At 39.5% G+C, this 26,377-nt stretch overlaps 4 protein-coding genes across 4 annotated transcripts; 2 read left to right on the forward strand and 2 right to left on the reverse strand.

The window, feature by feature from the left end:
- Positions 1–166: 166 nt before the first annotated feature.
- LOC133727242 (putative glucose-6-phosphate 1-epimerase) lies at positions 167–3,883 on the reverse strand. Its single transcript, XM_062154849.1, has 10 exons — positions 3,739–3,883; positions 3,518–3,646; positions 3,175–3,288; positions 2,751–2,802; positions 1,679–1,816; positions 1,382–1,480; positions 1,137–1,234; positions 809–916; positions 629–710; positions 167–465 (listed from the first exon to the last, which is right to left on the reverse strand). Exons 1-10 carry the CDS (start codon positions 3,804–3,806, stop codon positions 400–402), a joined length of 954 nt encoding a protein of 317 aa, XP_062010833.1. The 5' UTR covers positions 3,807–3,883; the 3' UTR covers positions 167–399.
- Positions 3,884–13,183: 9,300 nt separating this feature from the next.
- Positions 13,184–15,275, forward strand: LOC133717961 (ultraviolet-B receptor UVR8). The gene is made up of 4 exons (XM_062144735.1): positions 13,184–13,534; positions 13,971–14,187; positions 14,365–14,671; positions 14,757–15,275. Exons 1-4 carry the CDS (start codon positions 13,218–13,220, stop codon positions 15,239–15,241), a joined length of 1,326 nt encoding a protein of 441 aa, XP_062000719.1. The 5' UTR covers positions 13,184–13,217; the 3' UTR covers positions 15,242–15,275.
- A 177-nt stretch (positions 15,276–15,452) lies between these two features.
- Positions 15,453–18,247, reverse strand: LOC133717950 (laccase-11-like). Its single transcript, XM_062144728.1, has 5 exons — positions 17,912–18,247; positions 17,650–17,801; positions 17,179–17,552; positions 16,083–17,006; positions 15,453–15,976 (listed from the first exon to the last, which is right to left on the reverse strand). Exons 1-5 carry the CDS (start codon positions 18,029–18,031, stop codon positions 15,846–15,848), a joined length of 1,701 nt encoding a protein of 566 aa, XP_062000712.1. The 5' UTR covers positions 18,032–18,247; the 3' UTR covers positions 15,453–15,845.
- A 5,364-nt stretch (positions 18,248–23,611) lies between these two features.
- On the forward strand, positions 23,612–26,276 carry LOC133717971 (tubby-like F-box protein 5). The gene is made up of 5 exons (XM_062144741.1): positions 23,612–23,943; positions 24,418–24,775; positions 24,871–24,958; positions 25,279–25,408; positions 25,493–26,276. Exons 2-5 carry the CDS (start codon positions 24,419–24,421, stop codon positions 26,169–26,171), a joined length of 1,254 nt encoding a protein of 417 aa, XP_062000725.1. The 5' UTR covers positions 23,612–23,943; position 24,418; the 3' UTR covers positions 26,172–26,276.
- Positions 26,277–26,377: the final 101 nt, after the last annotated feature.

Here is a 26,377-nt window from a genome sequence, read left to right on the forward strand (position 1 = left end):
TGCTTTTTGATGTTTTGTTAATCAACAGTAAATGTTAATGAAGTAGATTTTCCTTTACCTTTTCTGTCTCCTACTTGTTGAGCTTTTACTACTGATAATTTAGCTAAGAAGCGCACTTTTACTCTCATAATTTTCACATACTAACAAGACCATACAGGAAAACTGGTGATAGCTAAATGAAATGTATTTCATTAACTGAAAAGGACACATTATACACAGGATGAAAGCCTATACAGGATCACATTATTGAACAGTAGTGAGCCACTCAAGTTGAAAGTGTATATTAAGCTTTACTTGTCCTGTAGCATCATAGCTTTTTACAACATGAAATAAGAGTGAAGGGGTTGAGGTGTATTATAATTTATTTCTACAAAATTGAAGAAAGTAATCAGCCACTCTTCAGTCGATGCTGAGATGTTGTGTAGCAGTCCAAGAGTTACCAGGCTCTAGCTGAACATTTCCAATCTGAAACGAACACGAGGGAGAGATTTGAGTTAAGTTGATATATAGTTTAGTACGCAGGGAAAAGAATATTTAGATTGTTGTGTACTGCCTCAACTTTGGGACACCACTCATTCTTTGACCAAGTTCAAATAGTCAGTACTGAAGAAACAGAGAGGTTTATTACCTGTGCATTTTCCACACAAACAAAATCCTTGTAGCATGCTTCCATCGTCAGATATGGGTTCCATAAAACAGCGTCCGACCAACTACATGTGGAAAACGGAATAGTGGAGAGAAGCATGTGAAACCAATACAGGGTAAAGATTTTGCCAAACAAAATGAGAATCAACTGAGATTCACTTACTTTGTGTTCTTGATAGATATTATATCACCTAAGCCATTATCGAGATGCAACTCATTAGGGGCATCCAGGTATACACAATCTACAAATCCAGGAAAAGTGACCACATCCCTGTGTCATTAAGATAACAATCAGAGAACGCAAAACAACTTGTGCCAAAGGATTTGTAAGATATTTCTCAAAGATGAATCGACTAGGATGAAAGCATTTTATTTAGGTTACTGCCCTATTGACCTTAATTTAGCTGGCCAATATACAAAAACAGAAGGTAAATGATGAATCATTTCACTTCTGTCCTATAATAGAAGCATGACATTGAAGGGCTACAAACCTCTCTTCCTTTCCCTCCAATGGATTCTTGGGATCAGGATCTTTATTCAGTGTTTTCCGGCCTTTCAAACCTTTAACTGATGCTGCTTGTGCAGAAGCCTGCATGATAAATCACAAAAACAAATTATTTTCATCATTTTTCTCCGAGCACATTTAATGCAATCTTTAGTGCTTATGCTTGGCACCGGTTTATTGGTTATGCCATAATAAAAACTGAATTCCTCGACATAAAATGATTATACTTACACTGAAGTAAGTATGCAGCGCAGTACTGAATGAAAATGGCTTGCTGTCTGTATTTTTAATAACAAGTTCGGTGGAAAGGCTCTTTGTTTGCAAAGTAATCTGCAACCGGGGAGATATATAAGAAGTTAGAAATTTGTTTTCCAATCTACATTGTCCAGAACAAAAAACTATATGGAGCAGTCAACAAATTAGAATTACGAAATTACTATTTATGCATGCAGTCTAACACCAAGAGGAAAATGGATTACCAGTTGAACTAGACGAGCATCATTTTGATATAGGATTGTGTAAACTGACCTTGTACAAAGCTTGAAAACTGAAATCCCACATGGCACGACTGTAAGGACCATCTTTCAGTTCTAAAGTTAAGATAGGATCTCCTTGCACATTTTCAGAATCAACGATCGACCAGTCTAGATTTCTTGCAAATCCATGCTATTAATTAAACAAACATCTCCAAAACTTAGAACAATATCAGAAGATAGAATAATACAGTGATAATATCATGCAGCACAAGAAAGAGCTAGATCTCCAGAAGGGTATCCTTGATGGCAGGACAAGAATTTTTTTTATTTTTTTTGTTACCTTTTTTTTTATTTAAAAAAAGAAAAAGCTAAAACAAAATAAGAGATGTTGCTATTAAGTTATGACTTGACAACACACAGTGTTCTTACTTTTTAGTTGGTTCTAGACTTCTAGTCAACTAACCAACAATTCTGTACAACCTTCACACCATTTTGACCCCTGCAGGCTGCACCGTTCACATGCACTTAAAAGTATCTTGAGGAAGTATTGCATGCATCTCACATGACCCATTTTCTTCCTGGCTATAAAAACCAGGGGTGGGGTTCTTATTCTCTCATAAAGAATGAGAATTGAAGGTCTGAGTACTAAGGAAGATATAGTGCAGAAGCTGTATGTGAGAATTGGAAGAAATTAATCCCCATCCCATTGACATATATTGTGTTTAAGTATTGGGTTTAATTTCTTCCAATATCTCACCTCCAGCTTCTGCTGCAGATTAGACTGATTAGTTTAAGTTTCCTGATACAAATTATAAGAATAAATCAATGAAATCAGAGTGCAAAGTTGTAGGTGAGAATTGGAGGAAATTAAACCCAATATGCATAATGTCTGCTGCAAGGTGGGTTTAATTTCCTCCAATATCTTATCTCCAGCTTACACTAAAGTAAATGTCGATAGCATCAGATTACTGCTAATGCTGCATCATGGAATTGCAAGCTACACCTACTTAATAGCATCTCCATAACATTATCTTCTTCTTCTTCATTTATTTTTTTATTTTACTCTTTTTTCTCTCAAAAGATAATTATGTTGTTCAAGAGTACTGGAGGGGAAGAACGGTTACCTGCTGCATCGGGCCGGGTCCAAACTGTGGGAAACAATGTGGAACTCCTCCACTATCCGAAGAGAGATATAGTCAGTATCTGACGAAAATTCCAATCTTTCAGGCAACAATTATAATTCAAAGATCACATGCTCTTGTTCATCCAAGATATGTATTCTGCTCTTTAAACTAAATGAAAAGCACATGAATTTCATCCCCTTAAAACATAAACCACAAATTGCCATATTCATTGCATAACTAACCCAAAAGAGATTTGTGATACAATCATTTCATATGCTCTAGGTGGCCTAAACCCAACAGATACCTTCAGATTCAAGCTCATTGCCACTCAAGACTCAAAACTTGAAACCAAAAAGAACCAAAATTATTTCTAAAAACTCAAAATCAAGTAGGAAAGAAAATGCACACACAAATCCGAAACAACCTGATCGGTTTCTTCCCATTAAACACAGCATCAGGTCTCACAAAAAGCAGGTTTTTCCCATTTGGGACTTTCCACGACGTAACGCAACCACCGAATAGATACACATCTGCCTCACTGCAACCGGACGAATTCAATTACCATCAGAATAAAAATCTCAACTTTTCATTTCCATATGCAAATTCAGCTACACATTCAAGAACCCATTAGAACAAAAATCTCAACTTTTCAATTGCATATGCAAATTTAGGTACAAATTCAATGACCCATTAGAATAAAAAAGTCAAATTAAGTTCCATTAGCCTTATCTAAATTCATTTAAACCCCACAAATCAGTACAATGTACCTGCCATTGGAACCGGTCAGAACGACCTTGGGTAAGCTTCCTTCTCCTTCTGTAACCTTCACTCCAGAGGTAGCAATCTCCTTGTATGAACTGGCCATAGCAACAACAGGCGACCTTTGATAACAATACCTGATAATTACGAAGTGTTAGTGTGAATATTACAGGTAGTAAGTTGATGAAATAAGCGAGTGGGGGGGGCAATGAGAGAAGGATTAACAGACCGATTGAGTCGGCGAAGGTTTGGTGGAGTGAGGGTAGGGAGTGAAATGTGCATAGAAGCCATCGCCATTTTCTTCGATCGATTGTGAATAGACTCTCTCTCCTTCTATTCAATCCACTCCACTCCACTCCATTTATATCTTTGCTACTGCTGACAACTAGACTCTATATATTATGGGTGCGCCACAACCCCGCCAAGCCCAAGAGTATCCGAAATTCGGATATTCTTTTCTTTTGAGTGGTTCTCGGTACCGGGTGCATAAATCTGCTAAATCCAATCAGGGGTCTTGAGGCCCAATATAACAGGTTGACCTGATAAGCGTGTGTTTGGGGAGGAATATGAGACGAAGGGAGGAAACGTCTTGGAACGAACCCACTAGCAATTGCGAAAAGCAAAAGCGAAAAGCAAACCCATCCAATTGCGAAAAGCCAAACATAAATTTTTAAAGATTGCTGATCCCACGGGCCACGGAGATTGCTGATCCCACGGGCCACAATTGCAGGGATTAAGATATTAGTACATGAATTGAATTGAGAAAAAGCAATTGCAGGGAGTAAGATACTAGTAGGAACAATTGCAGGGCGTAAGATATTAGTAATTGAATTGAGAAAAAGCAATTGCAATTGGTTAGTACTTTGCTGGTCCCACGGGCCACGGTGACAACAAAAACCAAACCTCCAACGCCTGTCGCCTGATTCATTCCTTGGGACCACGTTCCTGACGCCCCAAACTCCTCTATATATATATATATATATATATATATATATATATATATATATATATATATATATATATATTATAATCCTAAACCTCAAAACCCCAGTTACCTCCATACCCATCACTCCAACAAAAACTGTTGGTTTTTCCTCCTCTTCTATTTTTCATTTTTATGCATCGATCTTTAACAAAGAACTTGTCTTTTTCGATCTGTTTCTATACTTACCCTAATCCAAAAGTCCATGGCTGAATTCCGCCATCAATGGCCATCCTTGCTATTACAGCCTGAACGTGACATTATCTTTGTCATCTTCAACATTGTTCTAGTAGACTTTGCAAGACAAACAGTCCCCTCTACCTTCGCCATTTTCACTTTCATCGTTCCAACACTCCTCACCTTTATCCAGATCAGATTCCCAGCTGCCGGAATACTGTCTTCTCCATTTGAAACCCACCATACCAAGTTCATGGTAGCCATGCTCAGCTTACTTGGCTTCTGTTGCTTTGCCATTGGAGCTACTCAAAACTCCTTCCCAACTCGTCACGCTGCAAAGCTTCGCATGGCTATGAATTTAACAGCCTCGCTCTCAGTGGCTTCACTTGTTTCTCTTTTGCTTCCCAAGCCGTGGGACCAAGTGCCTTACGTGACCTACTCCTTGTATTTTACAGGCCAGTGTCTTGGGTTAGTCAAAAAGATATTTCTGACTTATTACCACCACGTTGCAAATGGATTTGTGCGTACCTTACGCGCGCATCAACAGCAGTTGAGAAGAACGCGCCCACCGTTGTTGCCGCTGACAGTCAGTCTGCCCAATATCTCCGACCAGCCAATTGCGAACCATGGAAGTCAGAACCTTCCACTAATTGTACTTTCGGGCTCTCTTGGGCTTTAAATTGGCTGTTGATGCTTTTCCTCGTCTGCACATATGGGCTGGGCTTGCCATTTGTGTGTTTCCTAGCTTTGTTGTGCCCTTTAGTTCATTTCTTTTCTTTCCTTTTTTACTGTAAAACAGAATTAGAAGATTATGAGTCAAATGGTGTATGACTTCTGAGTCTCTCTTTCATTACCGGAAGATAATGAGTTAATTATGAATGTTTCTGAATGTATTTAGCAAATATTTTAATACAACCAGCGTTAAAATATTGTGTTAAATTTTTCAAGTTTACCCTTAAGAAATATACACCCAACAAGTCCTTAGGAAAAATACACCCAGTAAAGTTCCAGGAAGAAGGATTTTTATTTTTATTTTTTTTGGGATAAACAACTGCTAATTTGAGCAACAAGAACACAAGGCAACCAGAAAATAATGCTGCTTCTTCTCCAAGCAGTACAAAAAAAAAAAAAGCCATTTTTTTCAAGTGTCCCAACCTTTCTCAAAAAGCGATAATCAACTTCAAGTATATTATGTATTAGAATTTAGTCCAAAACAGTTGGATAAAAGATCGAGGTAGGAGATGGATTTTCTATATAGAGGAATGGTGAAATCATTAGTAAGTAAAAAAAAACTCATATGGGTAAATGTTAAAGATGAACATCAAAATCAAAATTGATCTCAAGGTACAGACCCTACTCTGCGGATGGGCTTGGTTTCTTCGAAGCACAAGAAGACTTGGAGGCATCGATCTAAGATTGGCACTTGACGCATTCATCCATCGGAATATGAATACTCCAGCCAAGAGAAAGAAACAAAAATATTGGTGCTGCTCTGTTACAAATTAAATGAAAGAATTGCAAGGATTGAAGAGGGATGGTTTCCACTAAATGGGCTAATGTAGAGATTGACATATATCTTCTTTTCCTTTGTCATGGTGGATTGTGAATATATATTAACTTTGTCTAATCTTGTGGTTTTTTAGTTTTAGATTGAGATGGTATTTTGTTTCTATAATTGTATATTACGGATTCAAAGTGACAATTCAGTAGAATGTTGAAGAACTTTCGCTAGGTACAAAAGAAATGTAGATGGAAGATGAAGATTATTACACTGTATGCTTTGTGTATTTGTTACATTTTAATTCACACAAATAAACTTCTGCTTTTGCTGTAGTGGATTGTTTGCATGCTCTGAGAAACCTTATAACCTTCTGCAACTTTTTCAAGAGGTGGAAGTACGCGTTACTCCAAATTAAAACAGATTGATGTTCATGAGTCATCAGCATTGTAGAAGGTCCTTAGGCGGAGGCAGAACAGACAATAAAGGAGAGACATTAGCCAATGAAAGTATCCTGATCCCTTCCTAAAACCCATCACAAATGGAGCAGCAAGAGGAGGAAAAGCCTAACGCGGTTTGTGGGGTAGGATTTGTGAAATGTAAGGAGGGAAGATGAAAATTCTTGGCTTTTTAACAAATGGTGGCTCTAACGTGGTGGCTCTAAATTCATCTATCTCTTGTTCTAGTTGCTTGTTATTCTATATGCATCTTGGTTTGTTTTTTCTTTCATTTCGATGTTTTTAAATCATTGCATTGTATTTCTTAGTTTGCATTTAATATATTGATTATCATTTTCCTAAAAAAAAAATCTCTTGCATTACAAAAGTCATCAAGTTTAGAGGAAGTGACGATGGTGTTCAAGTTTTCCCTTTTTTAATTAGAATGTTTTAAATTAACTGAAAGAGGACCAAATATTGTGTTACTATGTTCTAGTCATTCAAATGTATCAAACAAATAAACAGTTTATGTATATTTAGATAACTCGATGCTTTTTAGTTTGATTTTGTGGAGAGACTTGAAATGATGATTCACAAATCGAAAAGTTCGGACAATAATGCAACCTTACCTAAAGTTGAGAACAAAGAGGTAAAAAGAAAAAAAAAATCAAGGTTCAAAAAATTGCTAGGCGCTAGTCGAGTGGTGGCCAAGGGACTAGCGCCCAGGCGGTTTTGTATTTTTTTTATTTTTATTTTATTTTTATAGCTTTTGTGTATATAATTAAAAATATATAAGGCTTAAAGTGTAATAAAATTGCATCTAGAATATTCAAATTTCAAAAGAGTCCTCAAGAATCAAAATAGGGAGAGAATGTTATGTAATAAGCATACAAATATACAAAAAATAATAATAATAATAATAATAATAAATGCCCCAGCGCAGTGCCTACCGCCTAGGCGCCCGCATAAAATCCAGACGCCCAGAATCACCGATTCTTCATTAGTCGAGGCGGAGAGGCACCGCCCAGCGCCTAGGCGGCCTGGGCGGCCAAGTTTTAGAACATTGAAAAAAATATATGGACAACGTTAATGTCAATTTACGGGAGAATGCTAAAATTTTGCATTTAATGTAAATTTTGCTAACATGGTAATTTATTAACCCTTAGATTGACATGAAATATACAGTTAAGGACACCCAAAGATCACATGTACCTAAAGAGAGGGATAGATGATCGAATCGTAAAAATTCGGCAATGTAAATTTTGTGGTTTACTAACCCTTAGATCGACATGAAATAGCCTTAGATTTACTAACCCTTAAATATTGTGGCATACAGCTAAGCTAAGAATTTCTCAACCCAGGAGATTCTTAAGTAGGGTAGGGCGGCAGGCGTGCCACGTGGCGGTACGTCCAGCCAATCAGTGCTTATGCATAGAGTATTTTAGGAATTTCATTTTAATTAAACATGAGTAGTTTTGAAATACAATTAAAAATAAAGAAATATGATTGCCCGGGCATACCACGTGGCTTGTACGTCTGCCCTACCTAAGAATTTCTCAACCCGAAGATCATATGCACCAAAAGAGAGGGATAGAGAGTCGGATCATAAAGCACACGTCAAGTTCAGCAAATGTTTTTTTTTTAAGATTAAATACTTGTTACTCCTCAAACTTTTCCCTGAAAAACAATTTAGTCCCTCGCCTTCTAAATTAAACTGGATAGTCCTTATTCTCTCCAATGCTCACACAAAATGTCCATAACAGGTCTAAAATGACTATTATACTCTCACTTTCTCTTTTTTATATTTTTAAAATTATTTTCTCTCTCTTTTCATTTCTTATTTTTTCTGCTTCTCTCTCTCAGTTTTCTCTCTCTCCCCACTCCAAGCAACAAGCCGATCAAAATCCGAGCCTTCTTTCAGTCAAATTCATCATCTGGGTATTAATCTTCGCCTTCTTTTCAGCCAAAATTGCCATCTAGATATTCAATTTTCTCGATCAAGAATTGAGATTTTCAAAAAGGGCTATAAATCCATCTATGGCTACCAATTCGTGTTCTCTCTTCCGGTTAGGTGAGATCAGCGACCAGCCTGCTGCCACCGTCTCAGTCGAATGTCTCAATCGACTCACACATTCGACTGAGACAGATGATCGAAACCAGAACGACAATGGGAGCTTCGAGTTCGGAAACAAGAAGATCAAATCGAAGCGAGCAGCGACGATGAAGAGAATGCGATCGAAGTGGATTTCAAATTCGAAAATTGACAAGGGAAGAAAGTGGATAATCTGGAAACGTTTTGGTTCAGTGGTGGAAGAAAGTGGAATAGTTATTTGAGTGATGGAGTAGTGATTTGAGCAGCGATAGCGACCCTACTGTGGCCAAGGACCTCACCGATCGAGCAGGAGAGAGAGAGAGAGAGAGAGAGAGAGAGAGAAGCAAAAAAAAAAAAGAGAAAAAAAAAATGAAATGAGGGTATAGTAGTCATTTTAGACCTGTTGTGGACCTTTTGTGTGAGAATTAGAGAGAATAAGGACTATCCAATTTAATTTAAAAGACGAGGGACTAAACTGTTTTTCAGGGAAAAGTTTGAGGAGTAACAAGTATTTAATTATTTTTTTAATTATTATTATTTTTTTATATGACAAGTTCAGCAACCTGTTTGTTAGAGCGGTCATGAGTTCCTCTTTGTTAAGACAATTAGATTATAAAATTAGGTTCACCTTGATTCCTTCCTCACACACAAATCCTAACCCAGAAACCCATTATTCCCCGTCTGATTCTTCCCAACTCCCACCTTTAACCTTTTTCACCAAAAAAACAACTCCACCTTTAACCTACTGATCCCAGTAAAATTTTCGGGTGAGCCTAAATAGCCATGCCCAGAATGTTCTCTTCCTTCCATACACACAAATCCTAACCCAGAAACCTATTATTCCCCCTGGCTGATTCCAGGCCCGGACTTGAGATTTTGAGGCTTGAGGCGAAAAATAAAAATGGGCCTACATTTTTTATAGGAAAGAAAAAAAAATAGCCAAAAAAATATTTACAAAAAAATAAATAAATAAATACACAACATAAAAGGGGTTTCAACCTAGGCTAAGAATAACATAAAAGAAAAGAATGCAACTTGCAAACTAAACCAATCTTATTGTTTAGTAAAAGACTTACATTTTATTTACATAATAATTTTTTTAAATACTCCCAAAAAATGAAATTAGGCCTCGACGAGACACTGGGCTTGAAATGACCGACTCACGGGTCTCATATCAGGTCCGGCTCTGGCTGATTCTCCCAGATTTCCGATTAATTTCACCTCCTCTGGCTTGTACTCCATAACTGATTTTTTTTACGATTATAGCCTTGAAATATTAATAAATTTTAACATAAAATCAATTATCAAAGACAGTAGTGTCAATACATAAAATAAAAAATAAATAAAAATATAAAATAAAAAAAAAGATCAAATGGCTACGAACGTTGAGAAAGAAACTTACCACTCCTATACCAGTTTACCATTGAAAAAAAAAATCACTATTTCATATACTAGTGTCGATGTCTACTTCATATCCTAGTGTCAATGTCAATGTAGGCCAGCCGTTCACCATTGAACCATTTGAATGTATCTACTTCATACCCTAGTTCATATACTACTTAAGATCACATTGAACCATTTGAATGTCTACTTCATATCCTAGTGTCAATGTCAATGTAGGCCAGCCGTTCACCATTGAACCATTTGAATGTCTACTTCATACCCTAATTCATATACTACTTAAGATCACATTGAACGATTTGAATGTCTACTTCATATCCTATCCTAGTTCATATACTACTTCAGATCACATTGAACCATTTGAATGTCTACTTCATATCGTAGTTCATATACTACTTCAGATCATAGTGTTCACCATTTAACCATTTGAATGTCTACTTCATATCCTAGTTCGTATACTACTTCATGTCAATGTGGGCCAATCGTTCACCATCGAACCATTTGAATGTCCACTTCATATCCTAGTTCGTATACTACTTTAGATCACATTGAACCATTTGAATGTCCACTTCATATCCTAGTTCGTATACTACTTTAGATCACATTGAACCATTTGAATGTCTGCTTCATATCCTAGTTCGTATACTACTTCAGATCACATTGAACCATTTGAATGTCTACTTCATATCCTAGTTCATATACTACTTCAGATCATGGTGTCAATGTCAATGTGGGCCAGTCGTTCACCATTGAACTATTTTTTGAAACCAAAAAAAAATGAAGTATATATTCATCATTGAAAAGAATAATACACTATGATACAAGCGGTCCCTTCCACCTTCGCTATTTTCACTTTCACGGTGCCAATACTTCTCACCTTCATCCAGATCAAATTCCCGGCTGTCGAAACTAGGGCTGGGCTCGGGTCGGGTCGGGCCCGGAAATTAGTGAGACCGAGACCGAACCCGAAAATATCGATTCGGGCCGGTTCGGGTTTTTTCTGAAATGAAAACCGACAGAAACCGAACCCATTCGGGCCGGTTCGGTTTTTCGGGTTTTTCGGGCCCAAAATGCCCAGTTCATTGAAGGCTTCAGCTTTGCCAGTTCATTGGAATCGGAACTTTGGGATGAATTTTGAGGAGAAGCCATCAAAGTGATATCAAGTTAACACTTTGGAATAGGACTTGCCTGCAAAAATGATAACACAAGAGAATAAGAAATTCAATAGGAGAATAAGAAGACATTCAGATTCAGTTATAATCTGCATCAAATTAACACAAGAGATTGCAGAACCAACCAAACTTCAATGGAAAAAATTCACCTGCCACCAGTCGCCGACTCCAAAGTCCAAAGTCCAAACCCGTCGTGACCGACGACTCGACGAGGTCCACCGCGTCTTCAAGAGCTTCGACTCCAACGGCAACTGCAAGATCTCAACCTCGGAGCTCGGCAAAGTCCTCAAGGCCCTCGGCTCCAACGTCCCCAAGAATGAGCTCCAGCGCGTGATGGTCGACCTCGGTGGTCCACTGAGATCGTCGGCGACGGCGAACTTCTAGAGGCTGAGAGAATGAGAGGCTGAGATCGGGTTCACAGACGGAGGCTTTGAGAGTGGCGGATTTGAGGGAGAGTGGCGGATTTGAGGGAGAGTGGCGGATTTCATAGACGGAGGCTTTGAGAGTTTGAGGCTTGAGGCTTTGGTTTCGAGAGAGAGAGAGAGGGAGTGAGGGACTGATGGAGGCTGAGAGAATGAGAGGCTGAGAAAATGAGAGGCTGAGATCGGGTTCGAGTAACCCTAATTCTTTTTTTAAAATATTTAATATATTAATATAACACCCAATCATAGATAGACAAGTGGCAACTCAGGGTATATACGGGTCGGGTTCGGGCTCTTCATATTTGAAACCCGAGACCGAACCGAGATAATATTTTCGGGTCGGGCCCTAGCCCGAATCGATATTTTCAAAATCAAAACCGAACCGATTCGGGCTTTTTGGGTCGGTTCGGGTCGGTTTTCGGGTTTTTCGGGTCCGGACGCCCACCCCTAGTCGAAACTCTACCTCTCCCATTTGAAACCCACCCCATCAAGTTCATGGTTGCCATTCTCAGCTTTCTTGCCTTCTGTTGCTTTGCCATTGGAGCCGCCCAAAACTTCTTCCCAAATCACGCTGCAAACTTTCTATGGCCATCAAGTGTACGGCTTCGCTCTCCGTGGCTTCGCTTGTGTCTCTTTTGCTTCCCAAGCCTTGGGACCGAGTGTCGTACGAGACCTACTTCTTGTATGCATGCCACTGTCTCGGCCTACTCAGAAATATTAATCTGGCTTATTACAAAGACATTGCTTGTGGATTCGTGCGTAGCTCACGCGCCCTTCGACAGCAGTTGAGACAAACGCGCCACCCTCCGTTGCCGCTGACAGTCAGAGATATCTCCGACCACCCGATTGCTAACCGTGGATCAATCACTGAAGTCAGAACAGTCCACTACTAGTTGGGGTTTCCAATGTAATTTTGTTTTTCCTGCTCAGCACATGTTTAATTTTTTTCACTGTTATTGCTTCCACGAGTTATATTTTTAAGTCTAAAACAAAGATTAGCAATAGTGAGTTAGTTCTGTTTGGTCTACCGGTATAGATTTTTCATATTGCAATTGAGAGATCATGAATTCATTCACAAACTGCTATTTGTTATGTATTATTGTTGTGTAATATTAAATAAAATGTGAAATTCATTCATGATTAATTGATTATTGGGTTTAACAGTTTAAACTAATAAAGTTATATGTCCTAATCATTCAATTGTATGAAACAAACAAGTGAACAGTTGATGCAAATTTGGAAGTCTTTTTTGAGTTTGTTACTCTTGAAAATGTTGAAATGATGATTTTTTGTGATTGGGACCCTAACGCAACATCACCTACTAGAAAATTGTTTGCAATACTGTTTGACGGGTCGGACCCAGCCCAACATGCTATAATAATAACCCGACCTTCTTATTCTTATTGTTCGAAGGCCCAGCGTTGTTGATCAAGGTGTCAACTGAGAGCCCAACTCGGCAACAGAATTTCTAAAATGAAATAAATACACAATTTTTTCCGAGCTTAAAAAATTTAATTATTGTAATCGATGCCAGGACCGGGATCGCTGGTGAAGAACCAGCGTCTAGTAAACGCGGTTGTCCAAAGGTTTCAGAGATGCATGACCACCACAGCAGCCGTCATGAGCTTCGGGGACGGCAACCATGGCGCTCTGGGCTTGCCCACTTCCTTAATGGGCCTTGGTGTGGACGCCTACGAGCCCACCCGGGTCCCTTCTCTACCTCCTGACATCACCAGCGTCACCGCCGGGCATTACCACTCCCTGGCCGTCACTTCCGAAGGCCAGCTCTGGGCTTGGGGCCGAGACCTCGAGGCCCAGCTCGGCCGTGGAGGTCCTTCTCCGAGGTAAAGATTTCGACTTTACAGCTTCTTTGAGGTCTAAGAGGCAGCACAGATGGACCCTTTTAACCATTTCCGTATTTTTTTTTTTTTTTTACTTGTGCATTGTGTTGGAGCAGTTTTGTGATTTTTAAGAAATTGATTTCAGTTTGAGAATTCAGTGAAACTGTTAATAGTTCTGGTAATTTAATAGTTAACAGCAGTAATGTTACTAGTCTAGTGGATGGTTTTAAGCAATATTTCTTGTTTAAGAGTAAAATTCAGCAATGTAGTTTGTTAATGTGGCCAAGAGCATGCACTTTTTTCTTTTTTTTGGATTGATATGAAACGCCCCCCCATTTTGATGGAATTTTTTCATTTGTTATCTCACTTTCTCTCAGCCATTTATATGAATTGAGAAATGGTAAGTTGCTGCATATTAAGCATTTATTATTATTGGCAGAGATTCGTGGAATGAACCAAGGAGAGTAACGGGATTGGATCAAGTAAATGTTTGTTCTGCATTTGCATCCGGTGTCATTTCTGCGGCCATTGGAGATGATGGTTCTTTCTGGGTTTGGGGAAAGTCAAAGCGTGGCCAGCTTGGTCTGGGAGAGCAAGTCATGGAGGCTGTGGTTCCTTCCCGAGTTGAAGCACTTGCTGGAGAAAAAATAACTAAGGTGCGCTCTTATGCTTAAGGTAGGAATACCGAATAATGCATTATGATGCAACAAGTGACTCCCAATTGGTCAGAACTGGAAATAAAATGCATGAACTTTGTCTAGGTTCTCTAGGATTCTTGAATGTTGTTTACTTCATAAGATGGAAGTTTTTGGAGCACAAATGTTCTGTGGCAGGTTGCACTTGGTTGGGGGCATGCTCTTGCATTGACTGAGGATGGAAAGTTATTTGGTTGGGGTTATTTTGCTGATGGTAGGTTAGGAAGCATTAAAGAATCTTTGGAGACATCTCAACTGGAATCTACTTCCAATAATCAAGAACTGTCGAGTTCATCTTTGGAAGCTGCTGAGAAGCTGGTTTTAGGAGGAATGGCCAAGGAGAATAACATGCCAATAGTTTGGGAACCCAGTTTAGTGAGGGAACTACAGTGTATTGAAGTTGTAGACATTGCATGTGGTCTTGATCATTCATTAATTCTTTGTGGTGGGTCAGTTGTTTACATGTATATGCTTCTGTAGATATAGATATTTGCTTCTGCATGTTTGTTCTAATTGCAGAGTTGTTTCAGGTGATGGGACGCTACTGAGCTGTGGGAGCAATGTATATGGTCAGTTGGGAAGAGAAAAACAGGATGTAGGATTGTTTCCTGTTGATATAAGCTTCCGTCCAATGTCTATAGCAGCCGGGCTTGGCCATTCTTTGGCAATTTGCCAGGTTCCATCATCAGATGTTATAGGAGGAGCCGCAGGTGTCATTACATGGGGTTGGAATCAGACCTCTCAGCTCGGTAGGGATGGGCCAGAAAATATTCCATTAGGAGTTGAAGGCTTGGAAGGGGAAACTCCTGTATCAGTAGCAGGAGGTCGTGTGCATTCCATTGCTCTAACATCAAAGAGAGAAGTGTGGGTTTGGGGTAGTGGTAAGAATGGAAGGCTTGGGTTAGGAAGCTCCTGTGATGAACCTGAACCAATTTTGCTGGACTCTGTAGAGGGTTGTGATGTTTTACAAGCTGTGTCAGGGTTTGATCATAATCTTCTCTTAATTGCCGAATGAACATGACACAATGAATGTAATTGCATCTTTTCTGTGGTTTGGCTTCAGTTTCTCTTCAATGGCTTTCATGCTTCTATATATTGCCTTTAGTATCATTCATCCATCAGAATATGAATACTCCAGCCAAGAGAAAGAAACAAAAATATTGGTGCTGCTCTATTGCAAATTAAATGAATGAATTGCAAGGATTGAAGAGGGATGGTTTCCACTAAATGGACTAATGTAGAGATTGACATATATCTTCTTTTCCTTTGTCATGGTGGATTGTGAATGTATGTTAACTTTGTCTGATCTTGTGGTTTTTTTAGTTTTAGATTGAGATGGTATTTTGTTTCTATAATTTTATATTATGGAGTCAAAGTGACAATTCAGTAGGATGTTGAAGAACTTTCACTAGGTACAAAAGAAATGTAGATGGAAGAAGAAGATTATTACACAGTAGGCTTGGTGTATTTGTTACATTTTAATCTCACACGAATAAACTTCTGCTTTTGCTGTAGTAATTGTTTGCATACTCTGAGAAACCTTATAACCTTCTGCAACTTTTGCAAGAGGTGGAAGTACGCGTTACTCCAAATTAAAACAGATTGATTTTCATGAGTCATCAGCATTGTGGAAGGTCCTTAGGCGGAGGCAGAACAGATTGAGACGCGCCTGGTCCATCTTCCACAACAAATGCCGTTTTCAATCCCCATCCGGTATGAAGCTCCAAATGACAGTGCATGAACCAAACGCCTAGACATCCAAACAAGGAAAAGCTTATGTACTGAATATGACAAATAATGTGGCATTGCTTAGAGAATGAAGTATCAGTAAATGCAGTAGTTTGGTATTAGCGTACCTGGATTATCAGCTCTGAAACGGATGGCGGTCCAACCACCGGTGGGAACCGCAACGGTATTTCTCTCAACAGGATCAACCAAGTTGTACTTAGCTGGGTCCTTGGCAGGATCAAAATTCCCAATGCCGGTTCCAACAACAAAGAAGTTGTATCCATGAAGATGGAATGGATGTGACTCCACTGTTAGAAGATTGGTGTCCTGCAAAACCAACTCAACTGTAGAGTTGAATGCAATCTTGCTCAGTCGGGTGGCACTTGAAGTCCCAAGATTGGCTGTGAGTGGTGCACCAGTATAGTTGAAAGGAGCTGGTGGCTTATCAGGAAAGTCGGTCTTAAACACCCCTTTGATGTTGAAGTAATGAGCTTGCAAAAGCGCAACCTGGGGCATCTCGAAAGAGATATTGTTCAAGGAAGCAACAAATCGTGTTCCGTTAAGGCAACTTGGGCAAGATTCTTTTCCGAAACCAATAGTGTAGAACAGGTGTCTGTCAACTTTGAGTGGAACATTTGCTGGGAATTGTGGAGTGTTTAAACTTTTGAGCTTCTTCTCGTAGCCTAAAGCAAAGGTGGTGTCATTAGAGGAAGGAAGTTGGGGAAGGATTGGTAGAACAGAGTTGGGGACTTTTCTGTATTGGAGTATGGCCGCGGCGGTCTTGTTGTCTATTGGAATTGGAACATCCATGAAAGGCCTGGCAGCCATGAAGTACCTGTTTGGGACTTGATTGGCTTGGACCAGAACGTTTGTGGTCTGGCCTGGTGCAATTAGTATGGCTTGAGTAGTGAATGGTTTTGTGTAAACTGCATCAACCTCCACTACTGTCAAGCTGTGACCAGCAATGCCAAAGAAAAGTACGTCGTTGAGGGCTGCGTTGATGATTCTCAGGAGGTATGTCTTCCCTTGCTCAACCTCTAATACATATGTATCTGAACAAGCAAAGAAAATAGAACAATATGGTCAACTTAGAATTTTGCACGATAGGTTAACCAAAAAATGGTCAAATGTTTTCTTTGTTGATAATCTGATATTGCGCTTATTATTTTAGTCTTTCGGCACAAAATCATTGCAAAAGAGCCAGAGACTAAAAGGCTTGCTTACGTTTCTCGGAGCATGGAAACAATGGCCCTGGCTTGCCATTGATGGTGTGAGCATCTGAGGAATTTGGCGGTAAGCCCATGTTGTTTCCTTGCTTGACAACTTCTTCGACATCCACATTCCACCATTCTCCTAGTACAATTTCGGCTTCCCTATATGGCTGTGGGAAAGGAAATGGGGTGCCTTGTTTAGGCATGATGACAATTGCGCCATAGACAGTGGCCCTTAGCCAAAGAATATGTGCATGCCACCACAAAGTTCCTCTTTGGCCTGTTACATTGAAGGCATAGGTGTAGCTATTCCCAGTCTGGATAGGACACTGTGTCACATATGCCGGTCCATCCGCCCAACCATTTCGGTACTGTTTCAATCCATGCCTGTACAATAGCAATGAGACAGAAGATCTTAATTTTTCACCGTTGGAAATATAACATGTTAGACTGTCTACCAATTAAACGAATGTTTATTCCTTACCAGTGAATTGACATGTTATATTGAGCATGGTTTGTAACATTGACAAGAACGCTATCTCCTTCCCTGACATAGATAGTTGGCCCCGGAAACCTCCCGTTTACAGTAACAATGGGTTTTGCATGGCACAATCTACTCACATTCTTCACTTGTATCTGTCAAAACACAAAGGGTTTATGTCATCAAACTGAGAACCGCACTTCTATTTTTCTCTTATTTCTGAGCTATGATTGCATCTAACTGATATTGATAACCAATTACTTACATCAAATTGGTATTTCTTTATGGCAGCTTCTGCTGGAGAAGTGAATGAACCAAGAAACAACCCAAAAAAAACTAAGGCCAACCCGCACAAAATCTGATGCCAGCTGCTATTGCTAGCCATTTTCTCTGGCTAGCTATGAACAACTTCAACTGTAATGTGTTTATGTGATGATGCTTATTAGAGCCAAAGATGTCAATATTTAAATGAACTCTTCTATCAGTTTGTTACAGGGGGCTGTGGCTCATTAGGTGAGAATTGTGAAGGGTCCTTGGAAGCAAAATACTGATAGGGACTCGCATTGCTTTGACTGACTTAAAGGCTGGGATTGCTATAAACCCAAGGATAGGTTTTCAGAAACCCCAGATTTTAAGATCCATAAAGGATATATTTGAAAAGCACATATATGATAAGCTTTGGCTTTAAGGTAAAGGAATATATTCAAGATGATATACATAATGGAAACTAAGCTTTGGTTTCAAATTAAGTGCCAACTATGCAATGGAAATGCTTTACTACTGGTATGTTTCTCTGGGTCAGATGTCATTCTCTAAAAGCCTTGTTACGTTATTGACTATTTTTGTATATGTTTATATCGAAGGTAGAAGGTGATCGAATCAATTATATTTTCTGATGCAGAAAGACTTACTTGCAAGATTTCCTCCTGGCATTTAGGGTTGTTTTCGTTTTTGCTTATTTGGGGACTGGTTTCATTAAGCTACTTGCAAAAGAGATTTCCTCTTGCTTCTAGCCAAAGCGTTATGGTAATACATACATATATATATACGTACACCCTTATTGTTAGCCTTGTTAGCTTACCTACTGTTCTTCCATGTCTCTCTGATTTGCCACCTTTATGTTTTCATATATCAAAGCTCTTGAATTCTGCATATGTAGGGCTTTTCTACAATGAATTGAAGGTTGGTCGATAAATAGCAAGTATAGCAAGTAACAACTTGAAGTCCTGCACTCCTGCATAACTCATTAAGTAATAAAACGCTGCTATATATAGTACTATAGAATGTGGAACTAGAATGTGTTCCAATGGTATACCATCAAAACTTTTGGGGTTTCACAATCAATTAAGCTTTTGCAATCTAGTAATCAGTATTATCTAACCCAAAAAAAAACTAAAAAAGTAACTGTTACTATGGGTGATGCGCAAGGAACAATATTAGCTCATTCTATATTGTTAAAGCACTCGCATGTTCTATGACGATTTAAATTTTTAAAGTTCAATGATTTTTTTGATAGCAAATTATTCTAAAACAAGTTTCAAGCCAATACCTACCTCAAGTAGACTATTGTGGTGCATGGGGTAACAAAACCTTTAGACATTTATAAGCTACAATGGCATAATATTGTATGCCATCAAAATTTCACAATACTATACACAAATATATATATATATATATATATATATATATATATATATATATATATATATATATATATATATATATATAGAGAGAGAGAGAGAGAGAGAGAGAGAGAGAGAAGATCAGAAGCGGACGTCAGCAACTGATCCAAAAGTGTGGATGCCGCTCAAGGAGGCTCGGGGTGGCGACGATGGTGGCTCTGGTTCTGTCCTCGGAGACCTGGGACACTCCAGACGTGATCGAAGTCGAAATTGGTTTGCATGTGGGCTCCTCAGTGACGAGTTTGAAGTCGAAATTGGTTTGCTCGGAGTTTTTGTTGAACTTCCGGCGCAGACCTCCGACTTCGATCACGTTGGCCCTCAACTTGATGGCGATCACGTCTGGGGTGTCCCTACTCTCCGAGGACAGAACCAGAGCCGCCATCGTCGCCGCCCCGAGCCTCCGTGAGCGGCGTCCGCACTTTTGCATCAGTTGCGGGCGTCCGCCTGTGATCGGGCCTCTGTATATATACGTAATTTAATAAATTTATTCTCATTTTAGTTGGAACAAGAGATTCCTTTAGAGTTGAGTTTGATTCCCAGTGACATTGATATTGATCCCTTAAATTAATCATAGTATAAGCTCTCTGAGAATATTAGGTTGACATATGTTATTAAACTTATTTTCCAACGTGTTAAGTTTTATGGATGTTGATTAATCACTGCAAGGGAAAACCCCAAGCTGTTTTGTTGCCAATTCGTGCACTTTCGTCATGCAATAGTATTGGGGACAAAATCATTTTGTCACTAGTTTAATTTGTCTCTGATATTAGTGATATGCCATCAAAATTCATGTTCCTTACTACACAGTATACAAAAACAAAGTCTTGTGAATTGATCTCATTCCGGCTACAAAATCTATATACAAGTGTTATAATAAACGTGTTTGCTTGATATACATTATAGATTATGTCATATTCACGGACAATAACCTGTACTAGTCTTTAGTAATCGTCACTATGTCTAACATCAGATGTTGATAACTCTACATAAACATGTACGTACTTCCCCAGATCTTCTGGAAGACGGAAACAGATTCATGAATCATGACCTGTGAGAAGTTTGTGGAACAAAAACGAAAAACACTGATCGATGATTTGTAAAAGCTAGGTTCATAAACAGTACAGCGATAGATCGAGATAGAGAGGAGCACGTCGATAATGGCTGGCAAGCAGCTGGAACAAAATAACCGTACGTCGCCATCGAAATCCAACTAACTGATTATTATACCAGCAGCTCTGATAATCTGATATACAGTATGTCTCCTCCTCAGTCGAACCCTAATAATAATTGATGAGACAAATAACATGCTTGCATTATATTTAGTGGGCGTCGTACACACTAGGGCTCCACTTTATCAACCCTCCAGCTATCGCATGCAACAGTTGTAACTTGCCAAGAATATCTCATCTTTTGATATTGTTTCTTTGGACAACCAAACGTGCACTAGCTTTTGTTGATAGTTTAATCCAGTTAGTTGACATTCTGATCCAGATAGTTTAATATGAGTTAGTTTACGTCAATGTATATAAGAAAACCCTAAATTCAGAGTTTTTTTTGTTTTTGTTTTTTAATGAGAACAGTCACGAATTTCTGTTGCACCAGATTCCAAGCCAAGAGGTAATCAAAGTTGAAAATAGAAGAAGTGCAAGGCAACAACAAAGGAATCACAGTTACTAGTCAATACAAGGGTTTTATGTCAATAAGGCGAAAAATCAGCAACAAAATATGTTCTGCGAAAAATATATATGTTACCACTTACATATGTTTATAGTTTCTTTTAGATATTCGAAATGAGAGAAATCTTGTAATATTCAACTTTAATTAGAGATTTCTAGAACGGATTGATTCAACTTGTGGGATATTTCCAAGCATATTGAGCTAAACCTTACCTACCAATCTACCATTATTGTTTGCCTTCCAACATCCAAGTTCAGTCCCATGAGAGAGTTTGCTTACCTCATGGCTCATTATGGATCACAAGCTTTTCAAATCAAATGAAAGTAACAATTTTTGTTCTCATGCTGGTAAGTGGTAACTTATGCTTTCTCTATATGTAGGCCTCGATCTGCCTAAAGAAATGAGGTCTAGGTTTTTTTTAAATTTTTTTATTTTTAAATTTATATGATTTAAAGAGGATCAAATGATTTCACTCCTACTCCCATAGTGACTCGTATCCATGACCTCAATCTTAGGTAGTGAGCTAACACCACTTCGTCAAGATGAGCCGATGAGGTTTAGGCTAGCTATACGCCTATTTATGAAGCAGACAATTGGATAATATCGAACATTGACAAGCCAACATGGATGGATGCATGCACACCTATAGAAGTTTCCTGTTTGTACTCATTATGATTAAGATTTCCACCTAAGTGTCGATGGCTACTTGGTGAGAGAAATAAAACTGTGCTTTAAAAAAGCAAGATAATTAAATGGAGTACTAATTAATTAGTATAATAGTTTGTTCATCGAAACATTGAAATCTTCACTTAAGAATAGAATATTTAAGAAAAACTAGTTAGGTTGTTGTATTATGTTTCTCAAATATAGGCGAGCTTAATAATAAGTCAGCTCAATGTATAAACTTGCTTAGGTCTATAATTGTAACTAAAAAATTTTTCTCGACCTAGCACTTTCGCTCTGCTAGGGTTATCGTGGACGGCCGTCGACGACAAATTCTATGGGGAGTTCATCAGGCTTTGGCCTCCTCATTCTCTTGGGGGCACTTGTGGTTCCCAAGCTTTTCAATGCTCTGCTGCTCCTAAGCGACGGCGGACGTTCAAGTGTGGTGGGTTCGTTGGTGCATGAGAATCCGGGGTTCGGTGGGACGGAAAGAGTTGGAGATGATGATTGCTGGGAAGGGTCGGATCCAGGTAGGCTGGATCTGTTGTCGATTATCCATGGCGGTTTCAAGTGGTTGGATTCATCTTGGGGTGACGAGGGTGTTTCACGGCCACTGAAGGCGGAAGTGTCGGGTCCGACGGGGTTGGGTATTACCCTGCTTCTACCGCCGGGGATCGTTCCAGGGGATTTGGAACGGGTTTTGGCGAATCTGGGGTGCATGGGGCTGACCTTGTGTGGTGATGGCGGTGTCCTCTGGGACATAGAGGGTGGCGAAGTGGTGACTGGACTAGGGATCGACGACGGAAGAGATTCTGGCGGCAGTGGCGGCTACTTTGGCGTTTGTGAGGTTGCTGGTGTTGCTAGGGTTTCTCCAAGTCGGGCTGGAGATTGGGTCTTCCTGTTCTGGGCTGCAATTGTTTGTTGGGCTCCTTGCCTTGGGCTACCCGAGTTTGGGTTTCAAAGGGGTGGAGGTGGCTGTGGGCTGGCATGTGACGGTCGGACAGGTTGGGCTGTGGACCCTTTTTGGCTGGAATGGGGCTCTAGGGCCCATAGTACTATTTAAATTTTGTTTGGGTCGCAAAAACCAGTGCCTTAGTTGTTTCCCTTTTATGCCTGCTTCGAGGTTTCTTGGTTTTTGTTAGAATAATGGTGCGTGGACTTCCTAAAAGGTGGGTGTACTCGGGATTTCTGGGATTTTATTCTTCTAGAATAGGGTTCATGAGGTTCTAAGGAACGATTGCTTTCTGTCGACCCCATAGGGGTGTTTCGTTTTTGTACTGCTTGCTGAATCTAATGAAAGGGCTGACCTATTACTTCAAAAAATGTATAAACTTGCTTAATAAATAGAGGGAAGTTAAGATTGTATTAGATAGGGTTCAATGGATATATTGCTCATTTCACAATTAGATCACATAAAGCGAAAAAGTGGAATAATAGATCTCACATTAATAGTTTCGATTTCTTCTTCTTCTTTAATTTTTTGTGTAAAAAAAATAGTGGCAAAGTGTGCTACCACTCCGAGTCGGTGCTTGATTTGGACAAAGCTCTCTCCAAGAGGTGTTTTTCACAAGTGGATGATTGAATGCTGAACCTCTTTAGGTATCCAGCTCACGTTCACCCAACTTACAGGCTTAACTAAATTTCCGCTCTATCAAACCCCTGAATTAAATTAAACAGGAATTACTTTTTTTTTTTTTTTTTTTTCTTGAGAATTCGAATTCCGGATAATCATATCAAATCGATCATAAAGTGGGAATTTCAGGCCAAAGAAATAATAAATAAAGCGGGAATTTGATGGCCACGTGTCATACTTCTATTGGTCCATCTAAATGTGCAACGAGACAGCCGATTCCACCCATTAAAAAAAAAAAAAAAATCACAAAATTACAGCTCACCAAAAATTTCATTTCGAGTTTAACGGGGACTATTAAAATGGAAAGCAAAAAATTACAAAAGAGCGCCTGGAGATCCGTTTTTCGAGCGAGCCAAAAAAAAAAAAAGAGAAACTCGCTCCTCTTCTAGTTCTTCTCCTCGTCGCTCTGATCCAAGCTCTGGTTTTGGCCGGTTCCGGTGCTGACGTGGCGGAGGCGGTGGTGTCGCAACCCATGAGGATGTGATCTCCTATGGCCTCGGAATAGACCAAGTCGGAGAACGCATGGTCGTCGTCGTCGTCATCCAGTTTGGCCGTGGTTCTCCGATTTGCGATCCAGAAACGTTCTAGGAGCTTCTCCCCCGCCCGCCCGTTTCTGGATTGAAAGCTCTGCTGGTTCAGCGGGTTGGTTCTTTGTTTCTAGAGATTGAATTTTTTTATTTTTTTTTTTGAAATTCTGCATTATTTTAATTTAATTTTCGGATCGCCGAAAGGTTGTGACTTTGATCGAAAATGATGGAAGCAACGAAACAAAGTTTTGTTTGAATTTTTTATTTTTGAAAATGATTTTTAATTTTCAGCCTTTGGTGGATATTGTTTTTGGTGGTCCAAGAGTTTGTGGAAATGGATGAGAGGAAATTTAATATGCATTGAAAAAGACGTCGATTTTTGGAGTTTTAGGAGGAATTTGTTGTTTATCTTGAGATTTCTGAAATGCGCACCCATGTTAGTACTTAAAAGTATGGCCCTTTGAGCATTTCACATTTTGAAATTGAACCTGGTTTCTTTAGATGATATTGGGTTTACAGTCATATTACGGTATTGATTTGATTTTGGATGTGGAAGAGGATTATTGATTTTGTATGATTGGTTTGTTAGGATGTCGTTCAAACACATTGTTCGCGAGCTGAGAGAGATGAGAGATGGAATTGGGAGCATGTCGAGGAGAGTGGGTGAAAGGAGGCTTTGGCACAGTCGAACCATGTCGCATATTGCTCCTGATCTGGCTTCAACCCCTCCAACTCCTTTGATTCAACAGGGTCAGTGGGCGAATTTACCTCCGGAGTTGCTTTCGGACATAATAGAGAGGGTTGAAGAGAGTGAAACATCGTGGCCTGCTCGGTCTGCCGTTGTCTTTTGTGCGTCAGTTTGCAAGTCATGGAGGGATATCACGAGGGAGATTGTCAAAACTCCTGAAGAATGCGGAACGCTCACATTTCCTATCTCATTGAAGCAGGTATCACCTTGTACTTCATTGTCTAAAGATAGTGTTTTGTTGTTGTACTGCCTGCCTCATCTGAAATAGCATTATTTTGGTGTGCTTTTTTGTAGCCCGGGCCTCGTGAGTCTCCAATGCAGTGCTTCATCAAAAGGAATAGAGCGACTTCCACATTTTATCTGTACTTTGGTCTGGTGCCTGGTAAGTCTAGTTCTTAATAGACATATTATAACCCTTTGTTGGTTTATTGGTGCAAGAACTGAGTCAGTTGTGTTGTATGCCATTGCCAATCGTAGGAACTGAATATAGCATTTCTACAGATAGTTATTTCCCAACAATTTAATATATTGTACAATCATGGTATTAGTCATAGTTCATAGGATGACCTCATCTAGGGGTTATTTTGCTCCATCATTCTCTGTGTCTCAAAATATCATCCACATAATAGAATGACCTGAATCATTGATGAAAGTAAATTTTCCGGTAGCAATGTGGTGCTCACTTATCTTGTTAAATGACAGCTGAGGGCGCGCGAGATAAATTACTGTTAGCAGCCAAAAGGATCAGACGGGCAACAAGCACAGAGTTTGTTATATCTTTGGTCGCAGATGATTTCTCTCGAGCTAGCAGTACATATGTTGGTAAACTGAGGCAAGTATCTCTACTACACTTGCAAATACTTTTCTCATCCATTCCTTATTTATGGTGAAAACTTATACCACAAACTTTTGCCAGGTCCAACTTCTTGGGTACCAAGTTTACCATATATGATAGCCAGCCGATATGTGATGCAGTAGACCAGCCAAACAGTCGATCATCTCGAAGGTTTAATTCTAAGCAGGTATCTCCAAGAGTTCCAGCGTGTAACTACAATGTTGGGACTGTCTCTTATGAGCTCAATATTCTCCGCACAAGAGGCCCAAGAAGAATGCAGTGTGCTATGCACTCTATTCCTGTCTCTTCTATTCAGGAGGGAGGCACCGCCCCAACACCAACATTGTTCCCACAAGTCTATGATGAACAATTTTCTCCCTCACCTAGTTTAAAAGACAAGGAGCTAGTCACAGATTTCAACTCTACACCCTCTACACCCTTTTTGCAGTCACCACTATCCAACCCAGGTGCAGAACCGCTGATTTTGAAAAACAAGTCTCCTAGGTGGCATGAGCAGCTACAATGCTGGTGCCTTAACTTCAGAGGGCGTGTTACTGTGGCTTCCGTCAAAAATTTCCAGCTTGCCGCAGCTGTTGATCCATCCCACAATGTTTCAGCCGAACAGCAAGATAGGGTAATCCTGCAGTTTGGAAAGATTGGAAAAGACATCTTCACCATGGATTACCGCTACCCGCTGTCCTGTTTCCAAGCATTTGCAATCTGCTTAAGCACCTTCGACACCAAACCAGCTTGTGAATGAAACTTGATTGTAGAACATGATCATCATTTGCTGAATCTCATTATTAATTTTGAACCACATGTATGGTCACTATGTTCTACGTAAAAGTTCTTCATGCTTTGATCATGCTGCCGGAAATTGTAGATATGCAGTCAATTGACTGATCTCTTAACATTTTGTCTCATTATTACAACTGAAATTGAATTAAGAAGTTGAATGACTGTCAT

Source organism: Rosa rugosa, chromosome 1, assembly GCF_958449725.1.
Source record: "Rosa rugosa chromosome 1, drRosRugo1.1, whole genome shotgun sequence".
Taxonomy (NCBI): Eukaryota; Viridiplantae; Streptophyta; class Magnoliopsida; order Rosales; family Rosaceae; genus Rosa; species Rosa rugosa.